Source organism: Amblyomma americanum, chromosome 1 (genome assembly GCF_052857255.1).
Source record: "Amblyomma americanum isolate KBUSLIRL-KWMA chromosome 1, ASM5285725v1, whole genome shotgun sequence".
Taxonomy (NCBI): Eukaryota; Metazoa; Arthropoda; class Arachnida; order Ixodida; family Ixodidae; genus Amblyomma; species Amblyomma americanum.
The window spans coordinates 376,033,893-376,052,719 of record NC_135497.1 but is presented as its reverse complement, the minus strand read 5'-3'; the positions used below and the strand labels follow the sequence as shown (position 1 = coordinate 376,052,719).

Here is an 18,827-nt window from a genome sequence, read left to right as displayed (position 1 = left end):
CTCACAGACACGTCAATAGAATTCTGAAAGGGCCTGACCCGATCCTTTTTTATACACAGCTGCAAACATACGAACAGATCCTGATCTTTGTTTTTGGAAAAAAAAAAGAGAACTTCAGCTGTTTTCCACTGCCTGCTTCACTAAGCCTACAGATATTTTCTTGTGCATGCCTGAGCACACCACAGAAGAACGGCTAACGCAGCATGCTTAGCGAAAGATCAGTGGTGCAATGTGTCTGTCAAACATAACACCATACTCCTTCAGCAATAAACGAAGAAAACAACCAAGATTCATGTTTCACATACCTCATAGACAACCACATAGTGCTCCTTGATAAGGAACTCTGTGCAGTCACTGAAGTAGTCAACAAAGGTGTCAACCACGCGGTGCAGGAACTCTATCACGAACAGTGGTGGCACTGCAAATGTGTTGAGAAGGAGAGAATTGGCATGACTACAGCCACCATTTGTCACAGGAACAATTTAAAGAACCAGCACAGAAGTCAATGCGCTGGTTTTTATGATTTCATGATGACGATGTTCTATTTCTGTTGTTTGCACTCCTTATACGCAGCTATCCAAACACAGTAAACTTGGTCCCAACATAATACTCAGTACCGACAAGCACAGTGCTCTCTGTGCCCAAAACACTGAAAGAAGGAACATAAAACAGGCACCAAAATAAAGATACAAAGAAAGTGGATCAAGATAGAGAAGCAGGTCATACACCACACGTCTTTTTCTTACTGACTGTAACATGTACTCTCGGGGACATAAGTCTACAGGGCCTGTGAAAAGAAAACTGGGCGCATAGGTGCCTTGTCTGGTATTCGCCACCTCATTTCACAACTACTCATCACAGCATGCGACTTCGGCCTCCATAAGTGTGGTTTTGAGCTACCAGCTCATGGTTTCTGCTCGCCTGTACTGGACACGTTTGTCCCCAATAGTAAATGCACATTACTCATATCAAAGTAAAACAAAATACGCAATGTGAAAAACTGAATTGAATTGAAGAATGTTTATCTCCAGACATACAGGAAATGGGCCTCGGGCGAAAAGCTACAAGGGTAGCTTGAGAGATGCTCACGGCCCGCTGAAGGCAGAGCAGCAGAACATGTGCACATTCAATGCAGACACATATATAGAGAATGAAATTATGTACTACGAAAACTAGCAAAAAAACGAAATACTTGCGCTCATGACACAATTAAACTAGCATGATGACAGTAATTAATGATGGCAACGTGGCAGAACCTAAAAATATAGTGAGTACTCATGACAAAGCTCGCCTAGGCAAAGAACAGAGAGTGTGCAGCATTGATAAAATATAACCTAAGTCCTTAATGGGGGCGGTAATGACGTTTGGGTTGTTCATGCTGTGATTATTTAGAGTGTATGGCAAAGCGAAACGAAGGCTCTGATTTCCGAATACCGCCCTTGCAAGAGGAATATCCCATATTTGTTTGCTTCTGGTATGAAAGCATTTCTCATATGGCTTAAGTCCAGCAAGATTCTTCAGGAAGTCGGATGAGCATTGTGGTGAGTATCTAAGGCAGTGCAACAAGCAATACTCAAACGTGGTATGCACACAGTGAATCCTATATTGTAGAAATAAAGTTTCCGTGTGGGCAGTGTAACCCGCCAGCGATCAGTCTAACTGCTTTATTTTGGAGATCAAGTATGATATTTAGATTTGTTTTGGATGTTGTGCCCCAAACAACGTGACAGTAGTTTATGTACGACTGAAATATAGCGTAATAAATAAGAAGCTTGTACTTAGAGGAAAACTCATTCTGAAGTCTCAAGAGGAACCCTACAGATCTAGTAATAAGCTTACTTTCGATATGCATTAATATGGTCAGACCATTTCATGCAAGAGCCAAAAACAACGGCGAGCGATTTAAACTTGTCGGCAATTTCAATGATGTGATTTTCTAGCTGCAGGGTATCGTTTACACTAACATCCAGGCTAAGGGACCGGAAGCTTTGGTCTTGCTAAAATTAACTACTAAACCATTAGCTTTGGACCATTTATGTAGAGCAGCAAGAACCAGATTTCCTCTTTAGTTCATCGGCAGAGGAGCCACTAAGGAAAAGACTTGTGTCATCGACGTACTGAATACAGCTTATATCATGAGCTATGGATGCGATGTCTGCATAGACGTTAAAGAGGTACGGACCGGGAAGGCTACGTTGCAGGACACCACATTGATTCAAAAGGGAACGAGACTTGTGATTATTGCCTCAAGCAACCTGTTGGCACCTGTTTAAATAAGAACGAAGAAGTTGAAGAGAGAGACCACGGACACCATAACTCTCAAGTTACACCTACTTAAAACAAATCCAGCTCTTTCAAGAAACAGCTAGCTCTTGTCAAAATAGAAACAAGCAGAAAAGCACTGTGCACTGCGTTTATGTAGTACCTAGGGTCACTAACTTTATATAGTGAACTCTCACTTGAGTGAACTTCAAGGGACTGAACGAAATAGTTCACTTAACAGAAAGTTCACTAAACTGAATATTCACTAGACCAACATAAGACATGCCATACAGAGTCAAAAGTTTGAAGTGCAATTCATGGAGCATAAGACATGGCATCCATAGTGTTAAAAATGTGTGAAATGGAATTTATACATATCAACAAGTACAAGATGCATAACAGTTATAATGCTGCCTTTCTCACTTTGAAAAAAAAAATCTGTAATCTTCTTCTGCACTTGTACTTTTAAACCACAGGAAGTAACAAAACTGTCCAAAGAGTCAATGTTTTTGTACACTTCTTCTGGCGTAGCTTGCTGTTGAGACACAAAGTCTCTCTACTTTCCAATGTACCCTACAACCTCAGCAAGAGTTACAGGGCTTGAAGCTGGCTCTGCAGTTGCCTCTTCTTCGCTGCACTCTTCTTCTTCAGGACGAACACTGGAAACAATCTCCAGATCAGGACCCTTTACTAGCCAATGGCTATGGGTCCAGCAACTGTTTTGTATTTTAAAAGAAACATAAATAAAATCCTTGAATTGAAAAAAAAAGTGAAACCTTTTTGCATAGAATCTATAAGAAAACTGCCGGGGAGTTTTAAAAAGTTCATTATTCTGAAATATTCGAAAAAACCGATGTTCGTACAACAGAGTTTACTGTAATCAATGATGTCTGGATGGAGGACAAGGGGAGCAGATGGGACACTAACAAAAATGAAGAAAATGTAAAAATGCACAGAATATTTCAACAGATGCTCATGAAGTCAACATCGCTGTCTGAACCATGGTTTTAGGAATGTTTACTTCCAGTGCTTCGGTAGCACCAGCAAAAGAAAGTGCCCGTTTGCTGTGCCTTCCAGTGCATGCCCTTTCTGAAGTCAGGGGAACTCCACGAATCTAACAATGCACAAGTAAGACTAATCTAAACAAAATTCCTGAGCAGATAATAGCGTCTCAACACAGAAGCATAAAATGAACCAAGTTTTTGTTGTGGTGGCATTAATTAAACTCCCCGTACCAGTGCCAGGTCAATTAACATTATCCTCGCAGGTAACATAGATCTGAAAAAACATTTTGTCGTTTTGGCTGACACCACTACTTGCAAACCCCTTACCTCAGTCACGAAAAAAAACTCCACTATTACACTAACACTCTGAGATGAGTTCCCCCAAGAAGCTGCAGACTGGCACATAATAAATTTCAGACAGAAACGTGCAATGCCAATAAATGTCCCCAGGCCCAGCTACACACCTACACAATCAAGTGATAAGCCCTGCATAGAACAAAAAAACACAAAGAATATTTCTCTGCACAAATCTGCATTAAGTAGTACTAGCTTAATATGACTGCGCAGAATGCAGAAGTTGCCTGGAGCATAAAGCTCCAGAGCTCCCTCATCTGACGACCATCGCTCAGTTTCTAATTTATGTAAATGACAATTAATGTGGTTGATTCCGAAGTTACAGTTAAACTATTTGCAGATGACTGCGTTTTGTACTCCTCAGTTAACTCCACAGCGGCAAAAAATTAAGCTTAACAGTAACCTGTAGAAGATCTCAAACTGGTGCAGCCAATGGGGTATGTTTCTTAATGTTAATCAATGTTTGGTACTTAGAATTTGTAAAAACAAAACTGTTCTGACACATCCATATTGTATAGCTGGCATACCACTTTCAGAATCCTTGTCTCTAAAATACCTTGGGGTTCAGATAACTAATCGCCTAAACTGGGATGCCCACATCGATATTACTTGCGGGAAATCTCTGAAGACTCTATGGTGTTTGAGGCGTAAACAGCCGAAGGCCCCCAAAACATATGAAACTGGCAGCGTATAAGGCTTTGGTGCGGCCTCATCTGGAATATACCTGTTTATGGGACCCATTTGCAGCCGAGAATAGAAAGAGTAACGGATCGCAGCCTATTTCATTTGCAACAGATACAAACGAACAGATAGTGTAACAGCTATGATCAATTCTATTGGCCTAGAATCTTTTCAGACAAGGCGCACTGAAGCAAGGCTGAAATTTTTGTAGCTAATATATGATAATTTGATTAAAATAAACACTCATGATTAAATTAGTCCTGTTTCGCGAGCAAGTATGCGTTATAACCATGTAAAAACGCTACAAGTTTCGTGCATACTCTAATACAGTTAAACATTCATTTTTTGTCAAATCGATTATAGAGTGGAATGAATTGCCAAAGTTTGTGGTGAATAGCCCTAATGTAGAAATGTTTGTTGATAATTTGAGAGCCTTTTGTATGTGAAACCCTTGTTTTTTTGCTTTTGTTTCCCAATCATCTCTTTGCTTTTGCATGACACTCACCTACATCTTGTTTATTTTTTATATATCTGTGCTCCCCTCTGCTTGGAGTCGAGCAACTTCGCAGTATTAAAAAATAAATAAAAATAAAGCTTTTCCTTTCCATTACGCATTCTCACCTTCAGACATGGTAACGGCCACAAAGAACATCTTGTTACGGTAAATGTTGATGAGGTAGTGATGTGGGGCTGAGATGACAGGAGGGATGTCCTCAGGACTAGCAGCCTTCTTTTGCACATCAAAGAAGTAGTCGCACACAGAGCGGTGGATGACGCTCTTCCAGTGCTTCTCCATAAAGACATCCCTGCAGTAGGAACACATCGGGGAGCATTCTAGACCAGAAGGATGCCACTTTTTAAAAGAATGCCGATGCAAGAAGCAGTGAAATCAAGGCACCGTGTATCAGTAAACAGCACATTATCGTTGCCTGACCATATCCGATTTTAAGAATAAGCAGTGTAAACATCATACCCAGATAAAGTTTTCAGGTTACACACTGTATAGAAAACCAAAAGCCCAGCAGAACTCTTCGCACTCAACTGCTAGAGCAGAAGGCTGCAGAAAGCAGCACACGTAATTAACTTTTGTGGGTAAAATTTAGCCCAGAGTTGCAAATGTGTGGAAAGCTTCTCAGCCTTTCCCAAGAGCACAACAGCAGTCAGAAAGCCCATTTTCTTAGCTGCGGCTACGAGTAAGTTCCCCACGGGAACAACAATATTTGTGCACAGTTGTTCGACTCCTGAGAAAAGCCATTTTGATGTATGAGAAAGGAAGTGTGCATTAGTGCAGGCCTGCCAGTCGCCCCTCATCAGGCTGGCTTCGTCGCTGTATTTATTTGTTTATTTATTTATTTATTCAGAATACCTACACCACAAGAAGGCATTATTATAGGAGGGGTTAGTACATGGGGGTAACACAACAGCAAAAAGTTCGCCATAATGTACATGAACACACCAGTGAACAACGACCAACACTAAATTAAAAACACACACACACACACACACACACACACACACACACACACACACACACACACACACACACACACACACACACACACACACACACACACACACACACACACACACACACACACACACACACACACACACACACACACACACACACACACACACACACACACACACACACACACACACACACACACACACACACACACACACACACACACACACACACACACACACACACACACACACACACACACACACACACACACACACACACACACACACACACACACACACACACACACACACACACACACACACACACACACACACACACACACACACACACACACACACACACACACACACACACACACACACACACACACACACACACACACACACACACACACACACACACACACACACACACACACACACACACACACACACACACACACACACACACACACACACACACACACACACACACACACACACACACACACACACACACACACACACACACACACACACACACACACACACACACACACACAATAGTGACCATCCATTATATCCATCGCACCACTGCATTGACACTTAAACACACACACACACACTATAAAACACACACGCATACACCCCCAAGATTCCTTAGGGTACACAGCTATTCGGTCATTCCAGCTCCTATAGGTGGCGCGGCGGCAGTGCGACATGGCGGACGAGGCAGTGATGGCGCCGATGCCATAGCGTGTGTCTCTATAGAAGCAAAGCGGCTTCTTCACATTGTGGCACCTTTCGTGTGATTTTTAGAGTCTAGATAAGCTGCAGTAAATGATTCTTGGTTATTAATAAGATCCTATGCTTGAGTTTGGCTGCATTACAGGCTTGATATAAATTTTTAGCGATATGAGCATGGAATCGCCAGTTCGTAAGTGCCGCAATAACGCCGTTGAAACTTGCGAACTCAGCATAGTAAAGTGCGACAAACACTTTGAACTGTGATTTTTTGCGCGTTCGCTTTCTTGTTCTTTCAGCACTTACCTGAAAGTGGAAAGAACCTACTTTAATAACCCAGACAGTCTGACGCTATATTTGGTGCCTACACAACCGCGGCCTTACCCGCATAAATACGATATGTGTATTGATTGCGCGCTGATCTTATAAGCACAAAATTGAAAAGACAATCAGCAGTTGGTAACATTGCCCACGGTCCGCGGCATAATATAACTGCACTTACCAATTATAACAGAGGTCAAAATCACCCTTTTAATGTTGGGCTGCACCAAATAAGCCAAAAAGGTAGAAATCGTAGGTCCTACCATTTCGACTCATGGTTGGCTGCTTGTTTAAGTAAACAGAAAAGTTTTACCAGTGGTCTACATTTTCTCACGAAGAAATTCTGTTCGGTTCTCCATAATGTGGGTGGAGCTTTACTGCAGACTTAATTGTGTCCTACTATAGTCCATCTGCAGCGTACATTGGTCACATATATGCGGTAATAGAATAGGCAATGCAGCTGTTGTTTGAAGCGGTAGCCAGGGAACCGTTCGAGCTTTGTAATACAGTCTAAATTAGCACTCAAAATGTGCTTTTGACTAGCGGGCGAAAACGCTTTGATCGAGTGAGCAGACAACAGTGCCAAGAAGTGTTTGCGGTTATCATCCGCATGGCGCATTATATTCAAGAAATGAAGGTATAATTGTGAAGTTCTTGCCATTCATATCGCTATTTAGCAATCACGTTATGGCCAGAAAGCAGTGTTTAGTCTAGACCAGAATGGACTGAAGCTTGATGAAAAAATCTTAGTTTCCTGCAAGCGTCCACCTTAAAACATAACCAATATACTTCATATCAGCTCAGTGCATAAGCACTGCACTGCTTTCATGGAGCTGTAATACGCTACGCTGGTCGCATGAACAAAACACTGAATAGGAATGCATTGATGACATGGTGTCGTGGCGCCAACAGAGCACGCCGCTGAGACGGGCCATTGGGCTGAAACTCGTTACCAACCTGCAGAAGGCACTTAATCACTGCTTTTTGAGCTCTTTACGTGTTGGCAGAAACAACATGTCTGCTGTTTGGTATGTGCCCACATCGTAGAATAACAGAATATGCTTTTTTTTACGCGTATCTACGCTGCAAACCACTGTGATAGCAAGCGCCGCGCAGAGCGATCACCGGCTCGCCGCTACAGGAAGAGGCCGCGTGTTGCCGCCACCGTCCCTGGAACGACCGAATACAACTTTAAGAATACATATAAATGCTTTTTTAAGCCTATAACATAATGTAAGGTTGAACGATTCTCCCAGACTTTGTCGCCTTCCGCTATGGTGGACAAGGGCCAGTGGCAGCTGAACTGCTTTTCCCAAGCCTACATGGTTCCCATGGCTCAGGCCCACTGAAATCACAGTCTCGTTTACCGGCAGGTAAGCACAGGAGTTTTCAGTTGTAACATACTACACTAAAAATGAACAATGGCCTACACCACAGCAATGTTTCTCATGAAGCAACTGCTTCAAAAGAAAATGATAGTGCTTTAACTTTAGTACGCTCCAACACTTCCATACTGCACCAGCATAAAATGAAACAATAAATACGTAATGTTACCAGTTCCACTGTGAGAAATTGAGACCACTGAAAACTGAGACCACTGAAAGATCTGGTTTGGCTTTATGGGACTTAATGACCCAAAGAGACTTAGGCTAGGAGGGATGCCGTAGTGGGGGGCTCCAGATAATTTTGGCCACCTGGCGTTCTCTAACTTGGACTGAAATCGCACAGTAGACGGGCTTCTTGCATTTCGCCTCCGTCGAAATGCGACTGCCACAGCCAGGACCGAACCCCCTGTCTTTCGGGTGAGCAGCCGAGCACTATAACCACTGAGCCAACGCGGCAGCTGCATGACCACTGAAAGAGTAGTTCAGCTCAGTTCAAGCCAACTTATTCTAGCCCCTGCCACGAAAATCAGCCAGGCAAAAGCTAGTAGATCACCTTACAGAGTCAGTTATCGTACTCTGCAGAAGTTGCATCTCACTTTAATCCAACTGCCCTGACACACACTGCATGTCACAATCATGCCCACAAGAAAAACGTTTTACACTGGCTGAAGCAAAAATTAGGTCAGACGCTACACTTGACTGCAGCACTGTGTTGCAGCAAACTATCACTTGTGGGTAGACCAGACAAGACATGCATTCAAAACATCAAAGAAAAATATTGCAGCAAACCTATGAGTGCAGGTCGCACTGGTGTTCAAAAGATATTTGCTCGATTTTTTTCAAAAATGAAGCAATTATTTTTTTAGCACTAGTGTGTCTTGCACTCGAGTTTTAACTTTTCTGGAATAAGCGACTTGTGCATAAATAACCTCAGTACTACTCCAAACCGGGATCATCCACAATGCCTTTTTGTAACCAGATGGCATTTCAATAACCATAAGGCTGAGAAAACGGAAGTCACGTCAAATAAACAGGCACACAAAGTATCATAATGACACTGACCATACAATTAGCGTTACAAACGCAAGAAAAAAGGTTTAGAATGCCCCAAAGAGCCCATTAATATACAATTCATGCAAAGCAGAAGTTGAGGTCCTTGGAAATCACTTGAGTATACTGCATGGCACATTAGCGTTAAAATGTCAGTAGTGGCACAATATGCAAGAGCAGGAAAAGAGCACCAAGCATGACTGTGAATGGAAGAAGAAAGCAAGAGCACCTTTCTGAAATTTTCTTCCAGTCATCACCTAAGAAAAGCTACAAAATTTCACAACGAAAGTTGTTACGACCATGGACAAGCTGCACATCGCCCCGTATTCCCATCCCACGCTCCTCCTTTACATCGGACCAAATTCATCCCCCTAATGATGGCTCCAAAAACATAAGTAAAATTAACCAGATGGTAGCCATGCTGTTATGAGCACAACATAGATCGGAAGCACTGAGGCGAAGCCGCTGCCTATCATTGTGGGAGCCGATTGCTGCAATATGTATAGGTCTTAGAAGACTTTACTGCACTTTTTAGTCACTAGCAAAAGAGAGGCAGCAGCACAATGACAGCTTTCATTGAGTAGAGAATGTTACACAGCAGAGTGTAAACAATAGGCAATTTTTCTGAACCATGAGCCCGACTCGCATAGCAATGACATTGTGCAACAACCATTTCCTCCTAGAATTTGATTTGGTTTTATGGGGTTTAATCTCCCAAAGAGAGTTAGGCTATGATACTGGAACCCCATAGTAGAGGGCTCCAGATAATTTCGACCATCTAGGGTTCTTTCAGCACTGACACCACATAGTACACGGGCCTCTAGCATTTCAATTCCATCAAAATGTGACCGCTGCGGCTAGGATTGAACCAGTTTCTTTCAGGTCAGCAGCCAAGCATCATAACCACTGAGCCACCAAGGCAGCTTTACCCCCCAGTACCCAAAGTAACATGCTTATGCAGGGCTTACACCCTGAAACTGAAAAAGACATAATTGAAAGAGCTGTTGTAGAAGCAAGCTCGGGAGATATCTATGCTGCTGAAACAATCTGCAAAAATTCTCCTCTGTGCTCAAAATTAACTAAACGGCACAGGGTTCAAATTCAAGACATGCTCATACAGCACTGTTTTCTATTTTCACAACTTTTCCTTTTTTTTTTCCTAATTGCACTGTTACTGTCTCACAAATAATGAAGAACTAACAGCCTCGAACGTCTTCCAAAGCTGAAAAGTCACGGGACAGCAGGGATCCTTGTCGGCCCCACAAGCACACAACCAGGACGAACGAGAGAGATGATCTGCAACCACAAGGCTTCCTTCCATGCTCGTGACAGCTTTATGGTGCCATCTCAGTGGCTAAATGACGATACTTGGTACAAACAGGTACGACCAGGTCAGACACTTCAAACGTGAACTGCTCTTTCCCTGGTATCCCCGAAACAAACACAGATGGCACTTATGTGCACTGCGGATATTACAAATGCACACTTGAGCACAGGTTAACGTCCTGAAGTCAAGGTGTCTCCTGCTCGTTCTCCGCAAAGCTTTTCCCAGTTAGCAACAATACAGTTCAGTTTACAGCTAAGGATACAGTGTGATTCCACCGTTTAGTCCAGATGTGCTCCAGTAAACGTCCCTAGTTTCGCAGTCGCAAATAATGAGGCTTGTGCACAAGTACCACAAGAACCGGAAGGGGGCATTATAAACCAGTTGTAACGAAGGGCGTTGCGGAGGGGCAGCTAACAGTGCTGCTGGCTACACCAACGTGTAAACATGTTTCCAACGAAACACGAGTGCGAGCACTCGGCTACCAGAGAGAGGCAATCGGACATTTTTTCAAAACACACGTTTAGCGGCATCAATTAAGCTCAAAAGGTGAATACGAAAAGCAATTCTAATCGATCTCGGGGACGTCCGACGACGGAGTCACGCGATCGCTACGAAAGGCAATCAGCAGATTTGATGAGCGGCATACGAGGAAAACACAAAAATTATGTGAAGCATATCTCACCCTGAGCCGTTTATGACGAAAACGCTGTGAATCATGTCCGCGGCCCAACAAATCTCACCCAACCTAACGAAGAAATGTTTGTCGCAGCTTTCAGCTGATAGCAACAGCTATAACATGACATGCAGAGCCGACTGGCTCACTTTACACGGCGTTTTCCGTGAAAAAAGAAAACACGCAGAATCACTAGCGTTAGAGTAACGTTAATTCGCTCAAAACAATGTAAAAATTACAATTCTACTGTAGTTATTAGCTAGTAATTAGATGTTCGTAAACAACACATGTTCAAGATTGCGAGCCGCTGACTACCGCCTCACAAAATTCACGCCGCCCCGCGATTACCCTGGGTCCCTGGTGCTGGCCAGGCACTGCGCTGGCATTTGCCCACGCGGCACAGAAAGCTTCACCGGCAGGTGAAGATATAGCGCGAGTAACCGTTCCAACTTAGCTTTTCAAAATACATTAATTTAAATAACTTGAAAATAATTTCACGGATTTTTGCTCATATTTGCATAAAAGTTAGTTGTATGTAACTTTTTTAGGTTGGGTTTAAAATTTTATTTTCTTGTTTCAGATCGGCCGTTGGCGGGTTTTATAAAAGCGAGCGGAGTGGCCTGGGGCGTTATGGCATTATTTTAAAGAAACCCCATGGCGTGGTAATTGTTTGAGGAAGGCGCTATATATTTCACGAGGCCACAAAGAACGTTTATCGTACGGACACAGAGCAAGAGCAAGAGAGCGTGCTGCCGGGTAGTTGGAGCTGCATGATGTCACGTCAGCGCGAAAACCAGACAAGGGACCAAGGGACTCAAGACGCGTAAGAACCCCACCAGCTCTGGTAAATATCTTATGTGCTTTCTCTTGTGTCCCTTGTCTGGTTTCCGCGCTGTCTTCTTCACGTAGAGGCAGAGGTAATTGAGAGAGTATATGAACAAGAGCATAGGCGCCGAGAGCAGGGGGTCTTGAGCCACCTCCCCGAACCCCCGTTACTCGCCTTGCGGAGATTGAGCGATGGAGTCAGGGGGTAGCATGTCTTCTTTCGTACAGTTTTAGACGAATCAACTAAAGAGCCACAATTGCTTAAAAGTTGGAAGAACGGCATATTAAATTTCCGCGGGTACTCAGATTTATCCCCCATCAGCAAAGGAGAAGGATGGCACCACAATGAGTTTAAGATTCAGTTCGCCATCAAGGGATCTGACTGGCAACGGGAGCTTTCCGAACGTCTCCTGTTCCAAGCCTCTATGCAGAATCATGTGAATGGCTACTTGATAAGCCCGGATTTTTCTATGCTGCACAGTCTTTTATAAAACATTGAACCTTCACCGAACAGCCAAATCATCTATTGACCCCAAACATCAGATATGAACGCAGCTTTCAAATTAATCCGTCTGTAACTCTGCCTTTTGCTTTTCGCACGTGCGCCTCACACCGCTACAAAGATTAGAATAATGGGCAGAAAAAAGAACTAAAAAGAAATTTGCCCGGCCCGCACCACCAGAGGTCAAAACACTACATACGTTAGATTGAGCAGTAAAAAAGGAAGAAAAATAGAGGTGCCCAGCCTTCACCGTCAGCCGGCACTACATAAATTAGTGTGGGCGATTAAAAAAAATATTGCTCAGCCCGCACAGAAGTCAAGAAAACAGCGGCTAATACCTTTCAAAAGATGCACTTCCAGCCAATGGTGTCTACTGATTGTCATGTTGTCGCTGTTAATCTCATTTCATGGAGGCACTCGCCATGTCACCTGCGATTTCTATGCTTTTTTGTGGCAGTGCAGCAGAGGCTAGTGAAAGAAAGGGAAGGAGATGGGTCCTTGTCCCCGTGTCGCTGGAAGTGGGCTCCCGCACCACTACTCCAACTTCCTCCTTTCGCCCTCCCCAATCTGTGGTGTCATGTGAAGCGCGCGTGACGTCACACTAATAGCGCGTCGGTTATCGCTATTTAAGCGCTGAGAGTCGGCCGTTCCGTGTTCTTTTTGGCTACGCACTGGCGTGCTAATACACCGTCTACGTTGGTCCTCACTATGGCTCTGCCTCGTCGCTCGCGGCTACAACACACCCCTAGCCCGACCAACGAACAACCCATGGCACAGGGACAAAGGACCGTCTCCTTTATTTCCTGTATTGCAACCGCGACGTCAAGACAGTCGGTCGGCGCCGTGAGTCGGAAGGCCTCCTATGAGGGGCATTCGCCGCTGACTTCTTGACTTGTGTCTGCCTATAGATGCGCTATTTTGCCCCTCGTTCTTGAAGCTCAGCACAGGCTTGCTCCCGGGGACGAGCAGACGCACCGTGCAACCGGACTGACAAAATATAACAAGAAGGTTGTCGCCGCAAATGTTATCCAAGAGAAATTTATGGACCTCGCGACCTTATATAAGAATTACAATATTTTCTTTACGAATGGACTAAATAGCCCTGATCAAGGTGAGAGAAAACCTGTATTGAGAAACAAAGGGTTTGGCCAGCATGAAAAACTTGGGAAGTTGTGTATACAAAAGAAGTTGGGTAGAGAATGGAAGTTGGGTTTAGAAAAAGTAAGGAAATAAGAAAAATTTTTAATGAAAAGAATAGAAATTAATCGGAATAAAATTTGGGCTGAGTTGCATTAACAAGTAATGCTACGATATCTCAAGCAGTGAAGTTCCATGTCCCACAAAAGGGATGACAAATTAAGGTTCCTGCATGAAGAATGAAAGACGCGTAATGGTGAGATTTAAGGAGAAATTAGTTTATCCAGTAGGCCAAAGCCGCCTAAGCAGGCAAATAAAAAGCTGATTGCACGTCTCTGCACAGTAAGGCAGGCTATGGGACCTAACACACAGTCCACTGTTAGAGGAACTTGGGTGAGTTTCTCTACGCAATATTGAAAGCACGCACGCTCGTCAGCATACGCTAGGCATTAAAGCACAATATGTTGTACTGTTTCTATTGAACCACAGTTATCGCAGTGAGGTCTGTTCACTCCTCCTAAACGGTACCGCAAGCTGTTTGTGAATGCAGCATTCAGACGCAGACGCTGATAACCAGTTTGCAGATGTCGTGGAAGACTGGGTGGTATAGTCTAGATTTGAGATGTGTGTTGAATGAGTGGATAAATGGGTAATGGTGTGGCAGCGAGTTCCAAAGCCGATTCTTTTCTTAATAGGCGTATCTTTTGGCCAGTTGGGACGCATTCGATTTTGTGAAGAAAACCCCTCTCGCACTTGTGATGCTGTGGACCTTTGCGGGCTGCTTCATCTGCTTTTTCGTTGGCTGGAATGCCACAATGAGCTGGCATTCACTGAAATGTAGGTTGGACAGGGTTTTTAGCGCTGCTTTGGAGTCGATGAAAACCACCCATCGGCCAGGTGTTTGGCGCAGATTGTAGGAGACAGCTTCTTTAATTCTGTGAGGGCCGTGGAGGATATCTTCCGCTTCAAGTGATAAGAAAGCATTTGCCTTGTTGAGGGCACGTGAAGGTCACAGGAGGAGGTTTGCTGAGAAGTTGAGGCATCGATAAAAATGTGAGTGCTCTATGAAGAGCAGCTTGCAGTAGCGCAGCTTGTGGCTCTTGCACCAACATCTGGTATAAACTGTTTGATCTTTAGAGGCTATAAAGTGTCCAGGAAGGAAAGGCCGAAGGAATTTCTGTAGCCGAGGAACAGTCGAACGATCAGCGATCGATCAGACGTATAAACCCAAATGCATCTATTTTCTTAGCAGAACATTTTCGGTAAGACAACTGCAAACCAACATGTATACAGCAAACCAATTGCGTTTGCTAACTCGCTCAGCTCTCTGTTGGCTCTCAACACAGTGAACTTCATCACAGTAAAATACGTCATTTGTTCACGCTGTACCAGCCCTTGAGCTCAAATTATGCTCTCCCGTAAAATTGTCATTCAGTTCCCTGTGTTTCCGCTTCGTCATTTGCTTATTTACTGCTGTTTCTGGCTTTTTGTTTTTTATCAAGTTTGGTAGTTCATTTTTGAAATACGAAATAGTTTGTAATTCGTCTTTAAATTTTGAATTGCTATAGCTTATTCTGAAAATGTTTGCATTGCCCAGTGCTCGTTACGAACGAAGAGCTTGTAATACTGGATATTTAGCTTGTTGTGGAAATGTTTGTTTTGCCAGGTGTTTCCTTTTACTTCAACTAAGGACACTATGAATGCCTACCAGGAGTTTAGGCATTTTCCCATTTATTTTGTTCATTTATTTGCTAATTATATTAGGAGCCATGAGGTAATTATTTTTAGCATATGCGCTCGACTAGAGACAAATAAAACTGATATTTACATATACCGGGTGTTTCACCTAAGATGTTCTGCAATATTTAAAACCAGGATTTTTGAGTTAGAAGGGCGCTTTTTTAGCATAGCATTGTCAGCGGTGTAGCGCATTGGAATACAGCTAAGACGTGCTAACTAGTAGGCTGCTTAACTAATATTGAATAGGTAACTTTTTACTATTACTGTTAGTCTCCTTGTGTATTATAAGGGCGCTTTTTTCGGCATAGCATTGTCAACGCTGTAACGCACCAGAACACAGCTAAGATGTGCTGGCTAGTAGGCTGGTTAACAATACTGAATAATTTACTTTTAACTATTACTGTTAGTCTCCATATTCATTGAGAGGGGCGTAGCTGACCGTACGCAATATCCATATCAGTTTTTAGAATTTCGAAAGAGCCGTTACCCTCGGCGCTGTGGCCCAACAAATTTTGGTTATTTCGACGAGTACGTGCACTGGAGGAGTTGCTTTCTTTTTGAAACCGGATGCATTTTGGCGCGATGTAGGCAGATCTTGTTGGGCTGCAGCACCGAGGGTAACTGCGTTTTCGAAATTTTAAAAAATAATATGGATATTACTTACTGTGACTCAAAAAGCCTATTTTTAGGTGGAACACCCGCGGTCTAGGCTCTCCGCCCATATATATATATATATATATATATATATATATATATATATATATATATATATATATATATATATATATATATATATATATATATATATATATATATTGCCTAAAAGCATGAGCTGGGGAGAGGAAAGGAAGGGAGAAAGAGGAACGGATAGAAAAGAGAGGGTGTGAATTAATATAATAATAATAATAATTGGTTTTGGGGGGAAAGGAAATGGCGCAGTATCTGTCTCATACATCGTTGGACACCTGAACCGCGCCGTAAGGGAAGGGATAAAGGAGGAAGTGAAAGAAGAAAGGAAGAAGAGGTACCGTAGTGGAGGGCTCCGGAATAATTTCGACCACCTGGGGATCTTTAACGTGCACTGACATCGCACAGCACACGGGCGCCTTAGCGTTTTTCCTCCATAAAAACGCAGCCGCCGCGGTCGGGTTCGAACCCGGGAACTCCGGATCAGTAGTCGAGCGCCCTAACCACTGAGCCACCGCGGCGGGGTATTTGATTTAGGGTTGAAATTTCGGTTTGGGGGGAAAGGAAATGGATGGCGCAGTGTCTGTCTCATATCTTGGCGGACACCTGAACCGCGCCGTAAGGGAAGGGATAAAGGAGGGGTACGTGAAAGAAGAAAGGAAGATGTGCCGTCGTGGAGGTTTGCGGAATAATTTCGACCACCTGGAGATATTTAACGTTCACTGACATCGCCAAGCACACGTTCGCCTTTGCGTTTCGCCTCCACCAAATAAGTGAAAAACTTTCTTCTGCTGTCAGTGTATGAAATTAAAGTTTGACTTTAATTTAGCTTCGGACCCTCACGTCCAGGCTACACTACGGGGAACTACTATGGAGCTTGTATACGAATAGCCACTACGAAATCGAAGTACTGTATCGACAAAATTGAGTCCGCTGCATGCTGCTTCACAGATCATCGGGCAGTCTTCGTCTCGTCGAGCAAAATGAATAAAAGGTGTGTATACCCAATGTCTCTCACTGCTAAACATACAGTGACCACAACAAGCTCAGGCAGGGAAACGTACCTCTCGCTACGTATATCCTGGCATAGCCGAGCTAAGCCATCGCCAGTTTGCTTTGCCTTGGTTTCGGTCGAAATGCCATGATGACATGGAAGTCCGAAAAATCAGTTACTGAAATAACTGCCGCGACCAACGCTGCGCTGCCTTATCGAAACTTTTTGCCCTGCGATCGCTTTGATTGCGGGGCATACGTAGGAAGTGGCGTGCGCGAGGGAGTTCGCGGCACTATAGTGAATATACTCAGCGCGTTGTGTTCCCAACGCTGGCGCTTTGGAGCGCAATGGACCGGGCGTCCGAATGAATTTTTTGTTGCATTTTCTGTCTCTGAATCGGCCGCATGGCATGGGAGATAGAACAATTACTTACCTAAATAAGTAACCCGGCCACATTGCACTGTTTTATAGGAACTTTTCCTACTGCGATCGCTTTGATCTCGGTGCACACGGTGGAAGCGGAGTGAATGTGTAGTGTATAGTGACACCTCAGAAAGGTGTCAGTTAGCCTCGCTCCTATTGATCAGGGCGGCCATTTTGCTTTTATCGTCATGGGTGGCATCAGATTACGTCACGGATATGGTAGAAGTGATGACGTTGCACACCTAATTATGCAGGCGCTAATTGACAGTTTTTGTGACAGCCTCGAGGCGATCAATTTAATAATAACTGGTTTTTGGGGAAAGGAAATGGCGCAGTATCTGTCTCATATATCGTTGGACACCTGAACCGCGCCGTAAGGGAAGGGATAAAGGAGGGAGTGAAAGAAGAAAGGAAGAAGAGGTGCCGTAGTGGAGGGCTCCGGAATAATTTCGACCACCTGGGGATCTTTAACGCGCACTGACATCGCACAACACACGGGCGCCTTAGCGTTTTTCCTCCATAAAAACGCAGCCGCCGCGGTCGGGTTGGAACCCGGGAACTCCGGATCAGTAGTCGAGCGCCGTAACCACTGAGCCACCGCGGCGGGTTAGAACGTTGTCAACACCAACGGCAATGAACACGATGAACGCGGACGGTCTATATAGCTGCGTTTCTGCTTGAACATTAATTGTGAAAGCCAATGCATGCAGTGCACACCTGTCACTACCGCCGCGTAGGTTAAAGTGCGACTAAGGTGTGCACTGTACCAGCGGACCAGTAATGCGCCTTTCCTTTTTTCGAATACAATTGAATACTGGTTTTGAGGAAAGCAGGAGGAGGAAAAACATCAGGAGCATAAATACTGGCGCGCCCTCTTTACTGCCTTTTGAATAATATTATCCAGTGGGTCTTTATCCTTTTTGCTAAGCCGCAAGTGCGCGGTGGCGTATGTTATATCTTAGAGAGAATGAAGGCCTGAACTAAACTTAGGGCCTCCTTCTTTCTTAGCCCAATTCTTTTCTTGATTACCCGGCGTGGCATTCTGATCGCTTGCTCTGAATAGCTTGCGCGGAATAAGAAGCTTTTGATGGTTTTGAGGAAAGGAAACGCCGCAGTAATTCTCTCACATATATCAGTGGAGACCCGAACAGAGCGGTGAGAAAGGGTTAAGCGTGGTTGGGCTGAAGGTCGTTCTCCGGTCTACGCGACGACTGTTTTACCAATCGTAGTGTAGCTTTTGATTATTTT

At 43.9% G+C, this 18,827-nt stretch overlaps 1 protein-coding gene across 2 annotated transcripts in view; it reads right to left on the bottom strand.

Annotated features, from left to right (window-relative positions):
- The window catches only part of LOC144115674 (AP-3 complex subunit mu-2-like), a 77,280-nt gene extending 65,628 nt beyond the window's left edge, over positions 1-11,652 (bottom strand). For both annotated transcript variants that reach the window (XM_077650134.1, XM_077650135.1), the window contains exons 1-3: positions 11,281-11,652; positions 4,923-5,107; positions 306-418 (exon numbers count right to left, since the gene is read on the bottom strand). In XM_077650134.1, the coding sequence (XP_077506260.1) occupies positions 306-418; positions 4,923-5,107; positions 11,281-11,315 (333 nt within the window). In that variant the 5' untranslated portion in view covers positions 11,316-11,652. The remainder of the gene's footprint in view (positions 1-305; positions 419-4,922; positions 5,108-11,280) is intronic.
- Positions 11,653-18,827: the final 7,175 nt, after the last annotated feature.